The sequence below is a fragment of the Petaurus breviceps genome, unplaced genomic scaffold (assembly GCF_028583685.1).
Source record: "Petaurus breviceps papuanus isolate PSGF00001 unplaced genomic scaffold, PetGlider_PUasm1.0 90510, whole genome shotgun sequence".
NCBI lineage: Eukaryota > Metazoa > Chordata > Mammalia > Diprotodontia > Petauridae > Petaurus > Petaurus breviceps.
In genome coordinates this window covers 3,461,739-3,481,308 of record NW_027187267.1, presented here as the reverse complement: position 1 = coordinate 3,481,308, position 19,570 = coordinate 3,461,739, and the positions used below count along the sequence as shown (strand labels likewise).

The 19,570-nt window shown below is 40.1% G+C and overlaps 1 protein-coding gene across 1 annotated transcript in view; it reads left to right on the top strand.

Annotated features, from left to right (window-relative positions):
* CFAP45 (cilia and flagella associated protein 45) overlaps window positions 1–19,570 on the top strand; it is a 35,326-nt gene that overhangs the window by 7,901 nt on the left and 7,855 nt on the right. Inside the window, exons 5-7 of the mRNA XM_069062834.1 lie at window positions 106–284; window positions 960–1,089; window positions 14,531–14,677. Of these exons, the coding sequence (XP_068918935.1) occupies window positions 106–284; window positions 960–1,089; window positions 14,531–14,677 (456 nt within the window). The remainder of the gene's footprint in view (window positions 1–105; window positions 285–959; window positions 1,090–14,530; window positions 14,678–19,570) is intronic.

The following is a 19,570-nucleotide window of genomic DNA, read 5'->3' as shown; positions in this document are numbered from 1 at the left end:
CACACACACACACACACACACACACACACACACACACACACACACACCCCTCATTACTTCTTTCATCCCTAAACCTAACATTATAGCCTCTTATTCCCTTCTCAGATAATCCGAAATGCCAGGTGTCATGCCATCCGTGATGCTCAGATCCTGGAGAAGCAATTAATCCAAAAGGAGATGGACACAGAGGAGAAGCGACTGGACCAGATGATGGAATTGGAACGGCAGAAATCCATGCAGAGGCAGGAAGATCTAGTCAGGAGGCGGAAAGAGGAAAGAATACGGTAAGTTGTCTGAGTTGGCATCTCCCTGTCCAGGCCACTTACAGCCCCCTTTAAGCCCGTGTTGAATACCAGTGAAAGAAGAGTTAGGAAATGATTTTATCTTCATCAATAGCAGATATAGTTATTGTAAAACCTTCACTAAGTGCTATAAAGAAATGTCCCAGGAAGGAAGAGAGACAGCACTCACACCTGGACTCTGGAGTTTTCCTTTGGTGGAGCTGACTCTCCATCATAGTTGATTGCAGTTCTTCCTTCGCACCCTGAGGGAACTGGATTTCTCCACTTTTCCTGACTTGGTGAAGGACAGGGCCTCAAATCCAGGAACCTTCTGATTCCAGGAAAAGTGTTCTTTCAACTCAACCAGGCTGCCAGATGGCTGACCTTGTGTGTTTTGCCTGTGAGAAGCAAAGGGGCAAAGTGGGGCAGAAGAGTCAAGGGCAGTGAAATCACTTGAGAAAGACTGGAAGAGCGTTGTGAACCAGATGGTGGTTATTAGTCCTTCTCCTGAATTCTTTCTTACTGTTTAGAGAAGGGAGTTTTTCAAACTCTTTTCTGACCATCTTGTGGGAGGGGCTAAAAGATGGAAGTTAAAGAAGAGAGATGAAGACCAATGGTTTCTAAGATGCTAAGCTGTTAAAAGTAGGGGTTGGACTGGATGGTTTCTATGATTTGTAGAGGAAGACGGCATATTATCCAGCAGATTGAAAAGAATCAGGAGGAACGGTCACTGCAGGCAGAGGTCCGGGAGCAGGAGATCCAGCAGATGTTACAGTATATGGAGAGGCTCCAGGAGGAAGACATAAAGGTAATGGAGGGTGAGAAAGACTGCTGTGTCTTACTAGGCAGCTCATTCTTTACCCTTTCCTCCCCTTCCCTCCACCCTCCCCCAACTCTGAAAGATGTGCGGCTCTGAGACTGGAGGGTACAGACAAACAGACTTAAAAAAATTGACTTTTTAAATTAAATTAAACCTTTTAAATTGAATTTTTAATTTAATTTTGGGCTATATTAGTCATTTCCCAATAAGCAACCCCACCCACATCTCTGCCATTGTTTTCCCATGAAAAAAGAGTTAATCAAAACTGGCTAACAGATTGATTATGACTGACAGCAGAGGTAACTTTCTACTCTTAACATAAAGGAAATGTATTTTACCTCTATTACAGGTAAAATATTTAACAGATACATGTCCATTTAACATCATCATCATTATCCGTATTGTTTGCTATTATATAAGACAGTTATTTGTACATGGTGCTGGGCTGAGCCAAGGAACTTTAGTCCCTGCCTTCTGGAGGCTTACACTCAAAAGGCAGACCTATTAGCACCGATGGGCAGGTCATGCTGAATAGTTTGTACTTGTAGCCAGCAAATGATAATGCTGTAAATCATTGGTATCAAACTCAAACAGAAACGGGGCCACAAAGCCATATAGAAATTAATTTAGAAAACCATATGTTAACATTATCTATGTTCCATAGTATTTTGTTAAATATTTCCCAATTTACATTTTAATCTGGTTCAGGCTGCATTTGGGAATGATGCAGGGCAGCAACACAGCTTGTTTGTTTGATGCCTCTACTGTAAATCACCTCTTAGTTACCTGCAGGTGGATTATCCTCTTGGTAGATTAAGCCGGGCAGGCAGTACTTTGGTTTGGGAACTTGCTTGCCTCTGTCACCTCCCATGCTGTTTGGTGGCCTCTCTATCCTTAGTGGTTACATACTTAGGCAGGGAAAACTCATTTTGCCATTAGCTAATATGAAACAATTAGGAAGGTGTATATATTGCAAAATAAATGATTAAATGCATGCCACAGCTAAATAGACTGGTTTTTAAGAGTCTCTACTCCTTGGATTATCTCTTCTAGTGCCTTGGTCTATTTGCATAGATAATTCAAATGGCCATGTTCATGGGAAGGGTCAGTGGGGGGTGCTAAATGAAGAGGGAATGGGAAGAGTCCATGGCCAGGCATTCTACAGTCAGATTGGCTCACATTCAAAAAGTGCTTTAAGGTTTAAAAAGCATTTTGTCAAAAAGCCTGTGAGGGAGGTAGTGCAAGTTTTATTTCCATTTTACATGTGAGGAAACAAAGAGAGTTTGTGGCTTGCTTATGGTCACAAAGCTAGTATGTGATGGGATTTAAACCATGTATTCTGACTCTTCAACGGAGTTCTCTTTCTACTACCCTATGTCATCCTTTTCAGGCCTTATGAAGGGGATAGGATTCCAGGAGCTATTTGAATGACAAAGAGAAATGTCAGTCTGGGGAAGGGAAGAGAGTCATTATAGGCCTATGGCTTTGCTTAAGACAAAGATTGGATCCAGGAAGCATGGAACAAATTTGGCTTGAGTGGTCTGGTAGCAGACCATGCTACTCCTGCATTTGGGCAGCCCCAGAAGAGACAGACAGAAAAAATGAGGTAGGACCTTGGAGGGAGGGCCTCAGGTTTACAGTTGAAGCTTCAACTTTTCAGGCTCAGGAACTTGATTTCCTCAGTCTATCCAGAGGTAATCAAAGTGCTGAACTGATTTGTACCAACCAAACTCACAAGAGATTTGATTAGTCTGTACCAGAAAACTTTGTCTTTAGTTTTCCAAGAGGACCGATGACATCACAGGGTACTGTCTTGACTTGCCCATGAATTGGATTTAAATCAGGCAGAGTTGCTTAAAGTAGTCAGCCTCACTCTCTCTTCCAGAGTCATTGAAGTCCAGTGGCTGGACAAAAGTCAGGATGACTGGTGATAGACTGGGATGCAGTGGATGGCCTCGGCATCTTTGATGTCTGACCAAGCTCTAAGCACTCCACAGTGCCTGCTTCAGCCACCTTCATGACTGTTGGAACACATTGTTCTCATCCACCCATTCCTCAGGGGGGAAGTCTTTACATACTTGGGGTAGACATCCCCCTAATTCACTGACAATTTTGTGGCCCGTTGGTTACCTTCAGCCTAGTTTAGCCTGTCTGCAGAGATGGTTTACTGGGGTGTGGCCACTGCACATGCCACAGCTTCTCGGAGCCACAGGTGAGAGATAAGTGCCAGGTGGACACCAAAGGTGAATAAGCAGCCCTGGAAAGGGCTCAGCAAACTCCAGAGTCCTTCGTGAACACCCATACACCCCATCAGAAAGCTAATTTGTTAATGTCTGATGAAAAATAGAATTGAAAATAATCACCAGGTTTTTATATCAGCTGATCAATGCATTGCCTTCCAGTAGGGAAGTTTTCTTGCAAAGCTAAATGGGTCTGGAACAAAGGGCGCTAGGTGACTGTAAAGGGTATTGTCCTAAGGCTCTAATAGTTGATGCCACCTTCTTTGCTGTGAGGATAGACCTACTAAATGGACTGGAGTGCCCTAGGCTATTTTGTCTCCAAGATGGTGGATGCTAATAATCTCCTTAACCCAGCACCTTTCCCTCTGCCTCACCCCTATGAAACCTGCTTTTTCCATCCATCACAGGCTCTGATTTCTTCCTCCTCTTCTAATCTGTCATCTTCTTTACTGTGGCCTCACTTTTCTGCCCTTCTCAGTCTTGAGCCCACCATCAGTCCTTTTAGTGATGTTTGACCCACATTGTTAGACTTGTTCTTCATAGATTGAGGCCAGAACTAGGAAGATGCAGAGAGGCAGATTTTAACTTGTTATAAGGAAAAAGATCCTAACATTAAGACTGTCAGAAAAAGGCCTTCCTCTCCGATCCTCTTTCCCACCATCCTCTTACTCACTCAGGAAAGAAATTTCAGTGTTATCTTTAACTCTTTCCTCTCTCTCGTGTCCAAAATCTAGTCAGTTCTGTTGCTTATCCCTTAGCATTGTCTCTCTTAACTGACCTCTTCTCTCCAGTTATATCATTGCCATTATAGAGTAGGTCCTCATCACCACTCTGGTCCCCTGCACTATTTCAATACCCTTACTAATGGACTTCCTACTTCTAGTCATTCTCTCCCATCCATCCTTTATGCATTTGTCAAAATAATTTCTCTAATGTAAAGGTTTTATCATTATTTATATACTTCTCTGCTCAAAACTCTTCAGTGACTCCCAATTTCCCATAAAGTTCAAACTCCCTAGTTTAGCTTTTAAGACCTACCACAGTCTGGCTACACAGCCAAACTGGACATACTGGCTGCTAGCTATCTGCCTGACTTGTCTTACCTGCTTTTACTTCCATGAATTTTTACACAAGACCCATGATTATAGAATTTCAAAGTTGCAAGGGATCTCAGTGACCCTGTAGTCCAACTTACATCTGAAGAAGAATTCCCAGTACAACATACCTAACAAATGATCATCCACCTTTTGTTTAAAGGCCTCTTCTGAGAAGCTGCCCACTGCCTTCCAGGGTAATTGCTATTCTCTTTAAAAAAATCAAGACAATAGTAATAATAATAATAACAGAGAGGAAGGGAATATACATTTATAAAGTACCTACTATGTGCCAGGTACTCTGCCAAGCACTTAAAAAAACCCCAGAAATTTCAGATGATCCTCAGAACAAACCTGCAAGGTAGGTGCTGTTATTATTCCCATTTTACAATTGAGGGAACTGAGATAAATAGCAGTTAATTGACTTGCCCAGGGTCACATAGCTAGTATCTTATACTATACTTCTTTCATTCTCCACAGTTTTTCATATATCACTGACAAATGCATCTGTAATCACATCCACCAGTTCTTTTAGACCCTGGCTCTTCCAGTGTAATTCATCAAGGCTAGGTTACTTGAAGTCATCACAGGAATGGCTGGTGCTTTCCTATTGTCTCCTTCCTTGGTTATCAATTTCCTATTAGACATTTTTGTTGTGGCGTTTCCAGTCTTAAGGTTTATAAGATCATCAGTCATAGATCTGGACTTCGGAAACCATCTAACTTATTGACCACATTTTACATGTGATGAAGTCGAGACCTTGCCCAGAGTCACTCAGGTAGTAAATATCAGATACAGGATTTTCAGGGTCCAGCAAATTGTTCCTGCCCACCTCAGTCATCCTCTTTCACTATCTAATCTTCAGTCACTATCTGGAGAACTTATATCCCCTTGCCTACAATGTGCCCAAGCCTCACTCATCCTTAAAAATCTCTTACCCTACAATTTCATCAAACCATCATCCATTATATCTCTTTACTGTCATGGCCAAACTCTCTCTTCTCACTCCTCAATCCATCTTCCATCCTCACCATTGAATTGAACCACTGTCCAAATTACCAGTGATATTCTGGTTTGCCAAATCTGATGGCGTTTTCTCAGTCATTCTTCTTTTGACTCCCACTGCAGCTGTAGATACTAGTGGCTGCTCTCTTTTTTCTTCTCTTTTTTGTGATACTGTTTTCTCTTGGTTTACCACCTTCTTTGTCTCCTTTACTGGATCATCATCCCCCTCCCCTTGGGCTGTATCCCAAGGTTCTATGTGAAGTCCTCTTGCTTTCGGTCTCTATCCTCTTTCCCTTCACCTCTGTCTCTGACAGTTCTATTTCTTTCAAAACTCTGTTCATGTGTAATCTTATACGTGAAGCCTTCATAGATACTCCTCCCCCCTCCTACAACTAGTGCCTTCTCCCCGAAAATGTGCCTTATATTAAGTTTGTACATTCTTAATTGTCTACATGTTGGTCTCCCTAATAGAATGGAAACTCCCTGAGGGCAGGGACTGTTCCACTTTTGCCTTTGTATGCTCAGTGCCTGGCACATATTAGATGCTTAGTAGCTTTTGTTGATTGATTGAATGTGGAGCATAGAATGTGAACCACTAGACACAGCATCAGGTTAAATTAACATCTCTAGGCAGATGATCCTTAGATCTTCTCTCTAGCCCAGCATCACCAACTGCCAGTTGGATATTTCCCACTGGATTTTCCATAGGCATCTCAACCTCAACATGGTGAAAACACTGACACTTCTTCTGAACTGCCTTCTGTTGAGGGCATCACTATTCTTCTAGTCATGTAGATCCTCTCATGGAGTTATCTTTTTGTCACGTCACTTATCCAATCAGTTGCCAAATCTTGGTGATCTTAGCTTACCAACAAAATCTAATTTTGTTTTTCTCTTCATATATCCTCACAAGTTTCTTCAGAAAACTCCTGTTTTTTACTTTGTGGCTTCAGAATTTCATTCTTGAGAGCTTCCTAACCCTCTTGGACTGATTTTTCTCTGTAGAATTTTAGTCCATGGGATCCTACCTGAATTTTCTTTGTTACCTTTGCAACTGGTTCTCCCCAAATCTAGGGTGCATAGTAGACTATCCCAGCTCTCCTTTGTTCTTCTATCATAAAGTCTAGGAGGGATCACGTAAAGTCTATCATAAAGTCTAGGAGAGATTACTTCCCCCAAAGATTCATATCATTTCCATCTCAGCAACCGGTTCTCCCTGTTAGTGAGAACTACCTTCAAAATAGAATTTCCCATCCTTGTTTCCTCCACCTTTTGAAGAATGAAAATATCATTAAGACAAGTCAAGAAGGTATTAGCTGATCTGATTCTAGCAGAGAGGCCTCCAGTATATTTGTGATTCAAGGCCCCCATTACTGTGTCTTGCTCTATGCTAGAATTGTGATCTGTTTCCCAAATTCATCTATTTCTTCTTTTGGCCTAAGTGGTCTGTAATAAACTCTGCAGTAAAATCTTGCATATTTCTTTCTTGTGCCTCCATCCCTTAGCATGGTGCCTGGGGTATTGGGAACATTTAATAAATGTTTTTAAATTCTTTTTTGTTCATCTAATCTATTAATCTTCATCCAAATGAAGATCATGTTTTACTACATTCCCATCCTCTAGTTCTTGGTTTATTGGTATGCTTTCTTAATATGTAATACTATTGTCTTCCTTTACTTATCTCTTCTTTAAAAAAAAAAAAGGTATACCCATCCACAGTTATTCCAATTGTGGGACATTCCCCAGTATCAGTGATAGCTTTGAGCTCAAATTTGCTTTATAGCCTCTAAGTTCATCTTCTTTGTTGCTCAAACTCGGCTATAATTAGGCCAGGGAGGGGTGTATGGGGTGTTCAGGGAGGACTAGCACCTCTGGTGTGAGGGCTTGCCTAGCCCTTTTCAGGGCTGCTCATCCACCTTGGGTGTCTATCTTCACTCAACTCTCACCTGTGGCTCCAAGAAGCTGTAGCATGTGCAGTGGCCACACCCCAATAAACTGTCTTGGCAGACGGGCTAAACCAGGTTGAGGATAACTGATAGGCCTCAATTCCGTTGGTGAGTTAGGGGAATGTCTACCCCAAGTATACCTATGTCCCCCTTGCAGTGTGGGCAGATGAGAACAGTTTGTTCCAATGGCCACAAAGGCAGCTGAAGCAGGCACTACAGGGCACTTACAGCTTGGTCAGCCCTCAAAAATACCTTGTCCTTCCACTAGACTTTAATAACTCAGGAAGAGAGAGTGAGGCTGCAACTTTGTGTATCTCTGCCTGACTTAAATCCAATTCACATACAAGTCACTCCATCAAGTCATTGGACTTTTTCAAAAACAAAGGACAAACAGCAACTAGGGCAGGGCCACTGGTCAGTTGCCCAAGGTAGGGAAATTTGCCCCAAGGCTGAAGATTTATTTATTTATAAAATTAAATTTTTTTTTCAGATATACATCTTCTCCCTCTCACATCCCTCTGCCCCAAACTGAGGAAGCAGGAAAAATAAAATCCTTGTTATAGACATGTATAATCAAGCAAAACAAATTCATGCATTGGCTATATCCAAAAAATATGTCCCAATCCATACTTAGAGTCCACCACCTCTCTGTTAGGAAGTAGGTAGCATGTTTCTTAGTGAGTCGTCTGGAGTTGTGATCAGCATTCCCAAGTCTTTGGGAGTTGTTTGTCATTACAGTATTAATGTTGTATATATTGTTCTCCTGGTTCTGCTCACTTAACTCTATATCAGTTCATTCAATTCTTTGTAGGTTTTTCTGAAGTTATCCTTTCAATATTTCTTACGGCATGATAGTATTCCATCATATACGTATGCCATAACTTGTTCAGCCATTCCCAAATTGATGGTCTTTCCCTTCATTTCCAGTTATTTGCAGGACTGGAGATTTAAAGGACTCTAGTAGGAAGAAGGCAGGAGTAGAGTATTGGTGATGGGGTTGGGGCAGTGAAGAGCCTCTGACCTTGCTAAGAGGTTGGTCCTGGATCTTAGTGAGGCAGAGGCCAGCTTTCCTGCTTAGCTGCTTTGTCCTGAGCCATAAGTCCAAGGAGCCACAGTCCTGGTGTCCCCATACTTCTGTGTACTCTTATGCGGGAGGGATACCAAATGCTGGACATATATAGTCAAGAGAAGCAGGTTAGATCAGTGGAATAGATTAGGTACAAATTACATTATAGTGAATGATCATAGTAATCTAGCATATGATAACCCAAAGATCCAAGCTTTTGGAATAAAAACTCATTATTTGATAAAAACTTCTGGGAAAACTAGAAAACAGTATGGCATAAACTATGTATAGGGCAGATCTCACACCATATACGAAGATAAGGTCAAAATGGGTACATGATTTGCACATAAGTGGTGATACTGCAAGCAAATTAAGAGAGCATAGAATAGCTTATCTGTGTCAGATTTATGGATCAGGGAAGAATTTATCACCAAAGAAGATATATAAAGCATTAAAATGCAAAACAGGTCTTTTTAATTATATAAAATTAAAAAGTTTTTGCACAAACAAAACAATTCAACCAAAATTATAAGGAAAGCAGAAAATTGGGTGAAAAAATTTGCAACAAGTATCTCTGATAAAGACATAATTTCTCAAATATATAGAGAACTGAGTCAAATTTATAAAGTACAAGTCATTCCCCAATTGATAAGTAGCCAAAAGATATGAGCAGACAGTTTTCAGACAAAGAAATCAAAGCTATCTATAGTCATATTAAAAATACTCTAAATCACTGTTGATCAGAGAAATCCAAATTAAAACAACTTTGAGGTACCACCTCACACAAGTTAGAGTAACTAATGACAAAAAAGGAAAATGTTGGATGTTGGAGGGAATGTGAGAAAACTGGGATACTAATGCATTGTTGGTGGAGTTGTGTGAATTGATCTAATCATTCTGGAGAACAAGTTAGCCCAAAAGGTTAAAACTGTGTATGCCCTTTGATCCAACAATAACACTGCTAGGTCTATATCCCAAAGGATCTATTTGTTCAAAAATATCTATAGCAGTTCTTTTTGTGGTAGCTAAGAATTGGAAATCAAAGGGATGCCCATCAACTGGGGAATAGCTAAACAAGCTGTTGTATATGATAGTAATGGAATATTATTGTGCTATAAGAAATGACAAGCAGCATGATTTTCATAAAAACGAGGAAAGAATTGATGCAGAGCGAAGTGAACAGAACTAGGTACTGTATTGCTGTACACAATAATAGCAATATTGTTTGATGAAGAATTGTGAATGAGTTAGCTCTTCTCAGAAACACAGTGATCAAAGACAATCCCAAAGAACTAATGATGAAGCATATTATCTGCCTTCAGAGAAAGAACTGATATTGATTGATATTGAAGCATGCTATTTTTCATCCTTTCAATTTTTTTTTTTTTTTGCCTTTTGGAGGGCAATTGGAGTTAAGTAACTTGCCCAAGGTTACACGGCTAGTTTCTTTTGTGTGGGTGTTATGTATCTGAGGCCAGAACTGAACTCTGGTCCTCCTGACTCCGGGGCCAGCGCTTTTACTCACTGTGCCACCTAGCCGCCCCTACTCTTTCATTTTTTCTTTTATTTGAGTCTTCTTGTATAAAATGAATGATATTGAAATGTTTTACATAACTGCCCATGTATAACCTAGATCTGATGTTTACCATATGGAGGGGGACAGAGAAGGAGGGAAGAAAGAATTTGTAACTTAGAACTTTAAATGAAAATGTTAAAAAAATGTAAAAAAAGAAAGAATGTAAGAGATGGATTCAGAGAAACCTTGGAGGACTTGTATGAACTGATGCAGAGTAAAGTAAGCAGAAGCAGGAGAGCAATTTTTGTAGCATCTCAGCATTGCAAAGGGCAACTTTGAAAGGCTTAAGAACTCTCATCAATGGAGTGATTCATCAGGGTTTCAGAAGTCTGATTCTGAACCAGGCCTCCCATCTCTTCACAGAAAAGTGATGGATTGTAGGAACAGAAAGAGACATGTTTTTAGACATGACCAAAACAACTCAATTTTGTTTTGCTACAGGGAGAAAGATAAGAGCCACAATAATTTTATGGTGTTTTGATGTAGAAATCCCCAACCACCTGGTGGTCTAATCATGGAAAATATGGGGAAAATAAAATATAACAAACTAAGGAAAAGAAGATAGAGAGAAAGGGGGGGGGGGGTGGAGAGAGAGAACTCTAAGATAATATTTTAAGAACTCTTTTTTTGAAGGGGGAGGGGCAAAGGGAGTGATTGACTTCATGTTCATTTTCATCCCCTTTCTCCAAAGCCTCTAGCTAATAGGGGTGGTCACACCATTTCCCATACTGCAGGCATTTTGGATGTCAAATGTGAAGAAATAAGGACCTTTAGTTCATAATTATGAAGAATAATTAGTTTAAAAAGAAAGTTACCAAGTGGTCTGTTCCTTAGGGGCAGCAGCCTATTGGTATCTTAGAGTTTCTGGTCTCTCCCCTGTCCATCCTCATAGATTTGTTTCTAAGCCATCCATTCTATACCTCAGCAGCTGGCCAACCTCACCCATTCTGGGTCACTTCTCATTAATGCTTGCAGTGTTAGAGAGTAGCATTTTCTGAGCATTTCCTAATCTTAGAGGTATATACCTTATTTAGGAATCACCATTCCCCTACCTTCAATTGGCTAACTATAAATACTGATTGAGTTCTGTTAGGCCCTCTGTCATAGGATTTAGATGAACAAAAGAGAAGTTTTACTTTTTTCACCTACCCTTAATAAGGATTTTGTAGTATATTTAAGAAGCTAAACACACACACACACACACACACAAACAATTAAAAAAGACATTCAAAGCAGTATTTAATTAAAGAATAATACTGACTTTAAGTGCATTGGGAATGTGAAGAAATGAATGATTAGAGTGAGTTTTAATATCAATTAAGATTTCATAGAAGAAATGAGACTTGCACTGAGTAGGAAGTTGATTTAGGAGGGATAGAGGACCTTCTAGATTGAGGAGAGCAGTGTAAACAGAACCAGAGATGGAAATGAGCCGTTTTCTTCATCTGCATAATGGGAATAATGATAGTTTTATAACTTAACTTATAGGGGTTGTTATGACAAAAGTCTTTGTAGAGCTTTAAGTGCCAGATATATGAGTATTAATCATCATATTATTATATCCATGGTCACTCACAGCTGGAAGGGTCACTACAGAAGTATTTTAGACCAACTCATACCTAAAATAGGAATTCTCCCTATTACATCCCCAAGCGGTTAGCCAGGTTCTGTTTGAAGATCTCCAGTGGAAACCAATTCCATTATTGAACAACTCTTATTTGTTACTTCTTTTCAATTGATATCTACCTCCCTGTACCTGCCCCCAACCCACAGGTCCTAATCCTTTCCTCAGGGGCCAAATAGACTAAGACATTTCCCTTTTCCTCACACCAGGTAGTTCCAATTGGTGATCCTAACCTTTTTTTTTTTTTTTAAAGCAATCGGGGTTAAGTAACTTGCTCAAGGTTACACAGCCAGTTATTTCTGGGTGTGGTGCTGAGTATCTGAGCCTGGATTTGATCCAGGTCATCCCAACACTGGAGCCGGTGCTCTTACTCGCTGAGCCACCTGGCCGTCCCTAAGCAATCGGGGTTAAGTAACTTGCTCAAGGTTACACGGCCAGGTGTTTCTGGGTGGGTGCTAAGTGTCTGAGCCCGGGATTCGATCTCCAGGTCATCCCGACACTAGAGCTGGTGCTCTTACTCGCTGTACTACCTGGCCACCCCTATCCTAACCTTCTTAAGCCTTTTTATCTTTTGGTTAAACATTCCCCATTTGCTCATCCAATCCTTAGATGAGATGATATAATGTCTAGTCCCCTCACCCTCTTGGTCTCCCTCCTCTGACTATACTCCAGCTTCTCAGTGTTCTTTTTACTATGTGGTAATCGAGAGTTGAACATTCGATGTAGTACTCCTAATCTAGTGTGACAGCTCAGAAGATAATGGCATTGTCACCTCCATCATTCTGGAAACCATGTACCTGTTAATGTTGTCTTTAATACATTAACATATCAGTGTGCCCTGTAACACTGCCTACTCACATTGAGCTTGCTGTCTGTTCATGAAAACTCCCATATCTTTCCACATGTAATTCTGTCTAGCCACATCTCCTACTTCCTGTCCTTGGATAATTTATTTTTCTTAAACTTAAGTATTGGGTTTGAAGTTTAATAAAAATAAAAATGATCTCATTAGTTCTTGCCCGTCAAGATTATTTGGACCATGATTCCATTTGTTTTCTAACATATTTATAACAATAATAATAACTTCTTCATAAATTATTTTAAGATTTCTATGGGTGTTTTCCTCACAATAACACTTTCAGGTGGGTAGTACAAGTATTATCCCTATTTTGCAGATGAGAAGAGGGAGGCTCTGAGGTGGAACAACATGTTCATGGTTGCACAGCTATGTTAAGTGTTGAAGCTGGGACTCAAACTTGAATCTTCTTACCCCAGGTTCTGTGTTCTTTCTGCTAGTTTAGCTGTCCTTTATGGCTTTGTGTGAGCTGCAGATTTGATGAGCACACCACCTGTCCCTTCATCCAAATCATTGATGAAAATATTTAGCAAAACTTCAGTGACACTTCCCTAGAGACCTCCTCGGGTTGACATCTATCAATTGATTGACACTTCAGTTTACATTTAATTCACTTTCATTGAAATATGTTCCCTTGAATAAAGGCCACAGGCATTATCGAGAAGGGTTAGGGGGAGGATGCCATTGAGTGAATTAAAGAGTTCTGAACTGCTTTGAATAACGGGGGATCGCTCCACTGTCTGGAGGTTCTCTATTGGTGACTGCATCTGTTTTCTGCCATTGTGAGAAGTAACAGAAGGTCACTGTCCTAGTGGTGGATTCATGGGCCTTTGTCCTAGAATAATATCGTAGAGATAAAAAGTATCTTAGAGATCATCTAATCTGCCCTGCTCTGGAGAGTGGGAGGAGGAAACTGAGCCCTAGGAATTTCCCAAGGTTATACAGTCAGTCAGTGGCCAAATGAGGAGAAAGCTATCTTGGTACGAGGGAAAGAACATTAGACCAGTAGTCAGGAGATCTTAGTTCTGCTTCTAACCCTGGCCCTGCTACTGACTGACTGTGTGACCTTCTGAGACCAAGATACTGTCCCTATCCCAAATAGTTCAAAGAGATTACCTCATAGGAGATAAGATACTTATTTATCATTTAACAAATATTCACTCTATCATTGTCCTATAAATTCTGGCAACCAAGCTTCTATCTGCCATATTTACTATGAACACTTTTCCTCATTTAGTTGCTTTACTCTTTATTTTAGAAGTATTATATATATATGTATATAAATCATAGATATAATTTTACATAATACAAATACAGTAAAATAATTTAATTTATATATCTAAACATATTTGTGTATACACACAAATACACACACATATATTTGTTGTTGAATCGTTTCAGTCGTGCATGGCTCTTTGTGTAACTCCATTTTGGGTTTTTCTTGGCAAAGAAGCCTGGAGTGGTTTGCCATTTCCTTCTCTAGCTCATTTTACAGATGAGGAAACTGAAGCAAACAAGGTTAAGTGACTTACCCAGAGTCACCCAGCTGGTAAGTGTTTGAGGCCATATTGAACCTCAGGAAGATGAGTTTTCCTGTTTCCAAGCATATATGTATATGTGTGTGTATGTGTATCTATGTCTAAATCTATATACACACATGTATGTGTATGTGTGTATAGTGTGTGTGTGTTTGTATAAAACATCAACTTTGTCCCTAGTGCTTTTTCTCATTGGGAGGCATCTACTTCTTGAAATACTCTGTAGCATTGTCAAAGTGGCAGAGTGTTAAAATAGTATGACTGCTTAGAAAATGCCCTTGAATTTGGCCAGAAGGAAGGTCATCCATGACTTTTCAGGGACTGCTGTCAGCAGAGTGGAAGGTGAGGTGGAGGTCCAGTTCATTAAGTTAAGAAGGCTGTAGGAAGAATGCATTTCTCTTTCTCTGTCTGCCTATATCTTTTAGTCCCTGTCTGTAATTTATTTCTGTCTCACACCGTGCCGTTGTTTTTTCCTACCTGAAAGGATATGGAACGCAGGCACCAGGATAAGCTAAAGATGCAGGCCGAGATCAAGCGCATCAATGATGAAAACCAGAGGCGAAAGGAGGAATTGCTGGCCCAGGAGAGGCTCGCAGACCAGTTGGTGATGGAGTTTACCAAGAAGAAAATGGTGAGGGGACAGGCCTGGACAGGAACAAGAGGAGTTAGAACTAAGGGGAGGCTCAAAGGTGGTAATGGGTGAGTTGTATCTGCAATTAGAGGTGTGCAGTAGACAATATTAAGAAATCAAGGTGTTGAAATGATGGTGGTGGAGGGGGTATGGTTGATGGGAGTTGTAACCTCTTCCTAGGAACAGTTATAGAAGTTCTGTGTCAGGAGGGCAAATTAGCAGATGAGCCAACCCTTCAAATAGCAGATAAACCACCTCTTGATTCTGTAGGAATCAGTTTTGTAGAGAGGGTCTTAGTTCTTCATCCATTTTGGATGGTCCAATTGCTTATTAACAAAGAGTGGCAGCAAAAAAAAAACTGGAGAAAATCAGATTAGTTGGTTACTCTCTGGCTATCCTTGTTAGGATCTCAAATGAGGAGGTTAAATTGGGAGGAGGCAAGGGAGTCAGTGATTGGAGACTTCTGATGTAAATGAAGTTTTTTTTTACTTTCTTCTGAGGGTATAGCACCTGGGGGCATCTCCTTTTATATATGAGACCCCTCAAAAGATTTAAGGAACTTTATGGTCAACGTTCTTTCAAAACCATATTTCATGAAACCCCCAAGGATGTGTTTATATTTTACTATCCAGTCAGAGGATATGTAGTCCATTGTCCATAACTGCTATATGATTTAGGATTAGAAAATTCCTTGTAAGTACTGTTTATCTCCCATGGGCTTCCTGGGACCCTCTCCACCTCAACACATTTTGAGAATTTTGTCCCCAGAAAATCCACAGGAATTGTACTGAAGCTAGGGCTATGAAACCCATCTTCCTTCTAAGATCCAAATCAATCTTCCCAAACCAATCTTCCTGATAAAGTACAAATAAGTCTGAGTAAGAAGAAAAACCCAAGATGACAAAACTATCACCCTTTACCTTATTGATTCACATTTCTGCCTTTATGATATCAATCTTCCATTAAAAAAAACTGAATTTCTTCTTGTATTCTGGTCATCATAAGACCTCTCCATCTTCCTGCATGAGTTTAATTTATCTGGACTCTCTCTGTTCCTAAAGTATGGTCCTCGGACCAGCCTGGGTCTGCTTTTTGAGGGCCAGCCTAGCTAAATATGGGGTGGAGCAATCCACTGGAGACTGGCCACTTGGTGAAGAATGCTTTGACCATGACAACCATGAAACAAACAGAAATTCTGTGCTGCCTCCTTCTCTGCTCCACAGTGACTACAGCAGCAGGGTGGAAAAGCAGACAGAGGGTACAAAGAGTCTTGCAAGTTTTAGGCCATCTATTATAAACTTTAACTTGGCCATTGATACTTCATAGGTGAGATCCTAGTTTAGTGACCAGCAAATGGGCATACTACTGGAGCATCTCAAGACAGTTGCTAAAACAAAAACTGGAAAGAAGAAGGAAGCTGCAGATAATGGAATTGATGGCTTACATATTCTCCTTGGAGAGGCAAATAAAAGAGTCAGTGTCATCAGTTTTATCACATGCTCAAAGGCAGCAATAAAAATTCCATAGGACATTTGGTCATCTTGTATTGCAGAATTCATTACGAACATTGGCAAAGAGACCTCCATAAAAATAATTTCTCTCTCTGTGCCAATATCTTTTGCATAGGATGAAAGGGTAGAGAAATTCTACCAATAACTAAATAGGATCCTCCCACTAAATTAACCTATTCTTGTGTTTGGTGACTTCAGTGCAGAGGTAGTAATATGTAATGATGCTAAGAATTATATTTGAAAATATGGATTGAGAATAACAATTGAGAGAGACCAAAGCTTTGTAGACCACAAAGAAGCTCCACCTCTATGTATTGTGAATACTTTCTTCATGACAAGAGTCATCAGTAGGCGGTGGGCAATGGAGAACACTGAAGAACATCAAGAAAAGAAAACTGATATGTTTTATTTTATTTTATTTTTTGCTTTTTGGAAGGGCACTTGGAGTTAAGTGACTTGCCCAAGGTCACATGGCTAGCAAGTGTTAAGTGTCTGAAGCCAGATTTGAACTCAGGTCCTCCTGATTCCAGGGATGGTGCTCTATTCATTGCGCCACCTAGACTCCCCTAAACTGATTATGTTTTAACTGATAGGAAATGGCGTTACTCATATGAGTCATTTTTTAGCCCAATATTTGTATATAGACTACTGATTTATTAGAGCAAAGATAAAAGTCAATGCAAACATAGAAAAGAACAAAGAAAAGTTAGAAAAAGATATGGTGTGCAATTGAAACAATCCTTACCTATTTCAAATTAACAGTTTGACTATTAAAATTATTCAAACATTCCTTACCTATTCCAATTAATAGTCTATTACCTATTCATATCCCAGGAAACGGTGAGTAGAAAGGACATACACATAGACTATAATACTTTACTATAGGTAATTCTAATTCATTTACATTGTTGATTATTTCCAACTTAACCTGGATATAGCTTGTTTTTTGATAGCTATTTACAAGTCATCTCCTCCATTGGATAGTGAGGTCCTTGAGGGCACAGATTGTTTGTGGCTTTCTTTATGTGCACAGTGCTGAGCACAGTGCCTGGCACATAGCAGATGCTTCAGTGTATATGGATCGATTGATTAAGATGTCTAATCCATGTAAATCAATTGCCATAACAAGGGGACCAAAAGAGCCTAAAAAGCAACTTATTAAACAAACATGACTTATTTGCTCAGTAAAGAAGGAAGGCAGCCAAAGGCAACATTGGTTTAGAATATAAACACATTTGTACAATATTACAAAGAAGAAAGATGGGAGATTATGAGTAGTCACCTCACAAAACTCAGAAAAACCATAAAGGGCAAAATCAGTTTAAAGGAAACTTGCCAAAGATTCAGGTAAGCAAAGTCATCTTAAGGACATATATAAAGAGGAAAATGAAAGGCTTGTAACAAAGAAAAGAAAGAAGGAAAATATTTGTAAAGATTTTTACAGCAACTTCTTTACATCATCAAGGACAGTATTATCACCACACTTGGACTTAATGTCACAGCCTGTGATGTTTCTGTGAAGGATCTAGAAACAGCAGCAAAGAGAAGAAATGTGGAAAAACCTGCTGCATGAGACCAAGTGTACATAGAAGAGGTCTGTGCTGGAGGCAACACTGTTGTAAAGGTGTTGAAGGATCAATTCACAAGGTATTTGAATGAAAAGAAGATGCCACACATAGGGGTGGGGAGAGAAATCTCATATCTCAGTACTTGAAAAAAGGAGACTAAGAAAACATCAATAACTACTAAACCATATGCCGACTTTGCCTATAATACCTACTTTTTACGTGGTATTTTTATGAGAGACATGTACACACATGACGAGGGTAGGGAACAGGCAGACTTTTGTAAGTCTCCTATCCACAGGAGACCACCAATTCTACCATCACACAATTGATGTAAAGAATAAAAGTTTCTACTGGACTTTTTCATTGGTACTCTTTAAAAATTTTGATTTGGTAGAGAAAATGCCCCCTTAAAGGTTTTCTTCTAGCAAAGTTTCTCCCTTTTGTACTTCTAGATCCATTAAGAGTTATAGCAGTATATATAACCTTGTTCAATGACCCTCTGATCATAAATATTACTTGAGGCATCTGACAGGGAGACATATGCTTATCTGTATCTGTAGTCTGTCTTGTACAGTCTGTCTATAGACTATATTGTCTGTTTGTAGACGCTCTGTGCAGTCTGTGTCTTTGCTCCCTCCACTATGCCTTGGAACTCTCTTGAACTATGGGCTCCCACCATAACTATCACTGGACTGTTGACAGGCTTAACTATTTAAATTCTCCAGAGGCATGACCAATTTTTCTCTTTTCCATTGGCCAGGCTTCCATTAATTCTATCATAGGAATGTTCCATTTCTTAAGGAATCACAAAGTGTTAACACACTGACATCTTGTCATCTGTGATTACATTTTGTAGACTATCAACTAAGCTGGGGTTTGGGGAACCTCTTCACCCTTCACCCCACTCCTTATGTACAAATGGACAACAAGTTGGACACAGAAATAAAGAGGAAGGGGATAGAGGACGGCGTTCAGCAAGATTGCAAAGGTTCTTTCATGACCCCAGAGTTCTTCCTGAAACAAATACCCATCCTTAAATACCGGTAGTTACTTGTTTGGCTGCAAGTTATAGAACATCACGATTTCTAAAAGAATTAAAAATGAGTATCAGCAGGGGGCAATGGAGAGGCATAATGGTGGGAATGAGGAGGCTGCAAAATATAACAAACAGGGGCCTGGAGTAAGGGAGAGGAAGCAGGTCTGGAATGCAATTGATACAGGGAATTCTGAGATGAGGGGACTCTTTTCTGTCACCTTGCCCAGGGTCATACTGTCAGTATGCATCAGAGGAGAGGCTTCCTGGTGCTGAGGGGGGCTCTCTATGTACCATGGCACACTGCCTCTCTAGTCAAGGATAGAACGGTTAAGGGATATCACCATGAACATTTAGGGTTGAAAAAAGAAGATGGAATGCACATGTGGTGAGAGTATGGTAGATATATGGTAGATAGCCTCATGAAGTCAGGAGAAAGTGAAGAAGCCCGCCCCTCACATGCTCATTGGACACCCTTTCCACACTTCCCTCCCAGGATAAACTTCTGGCAGCACGTGGATGGGCAGATCTGAATAGGTTGTGGTTGGTCTCACTGAAGGGAATGACCACATAGATGAGATCTCAGATCCTTTTGAATATTGCCTCTCTATCCCCCACTGGTCTTGGTAATTGAGAGCTGATGGTGTGTTACTTTTCCATACAGTTTTGTCTTGGGTGAGATCATAGGATTTAGTGCTGGAAGGTGTCTTAGAGATCATTTAGTTCAACACCCTCATTGACAGATGAGGAAACAGGTCCAGATTGTTAAAAGTGATTTGGC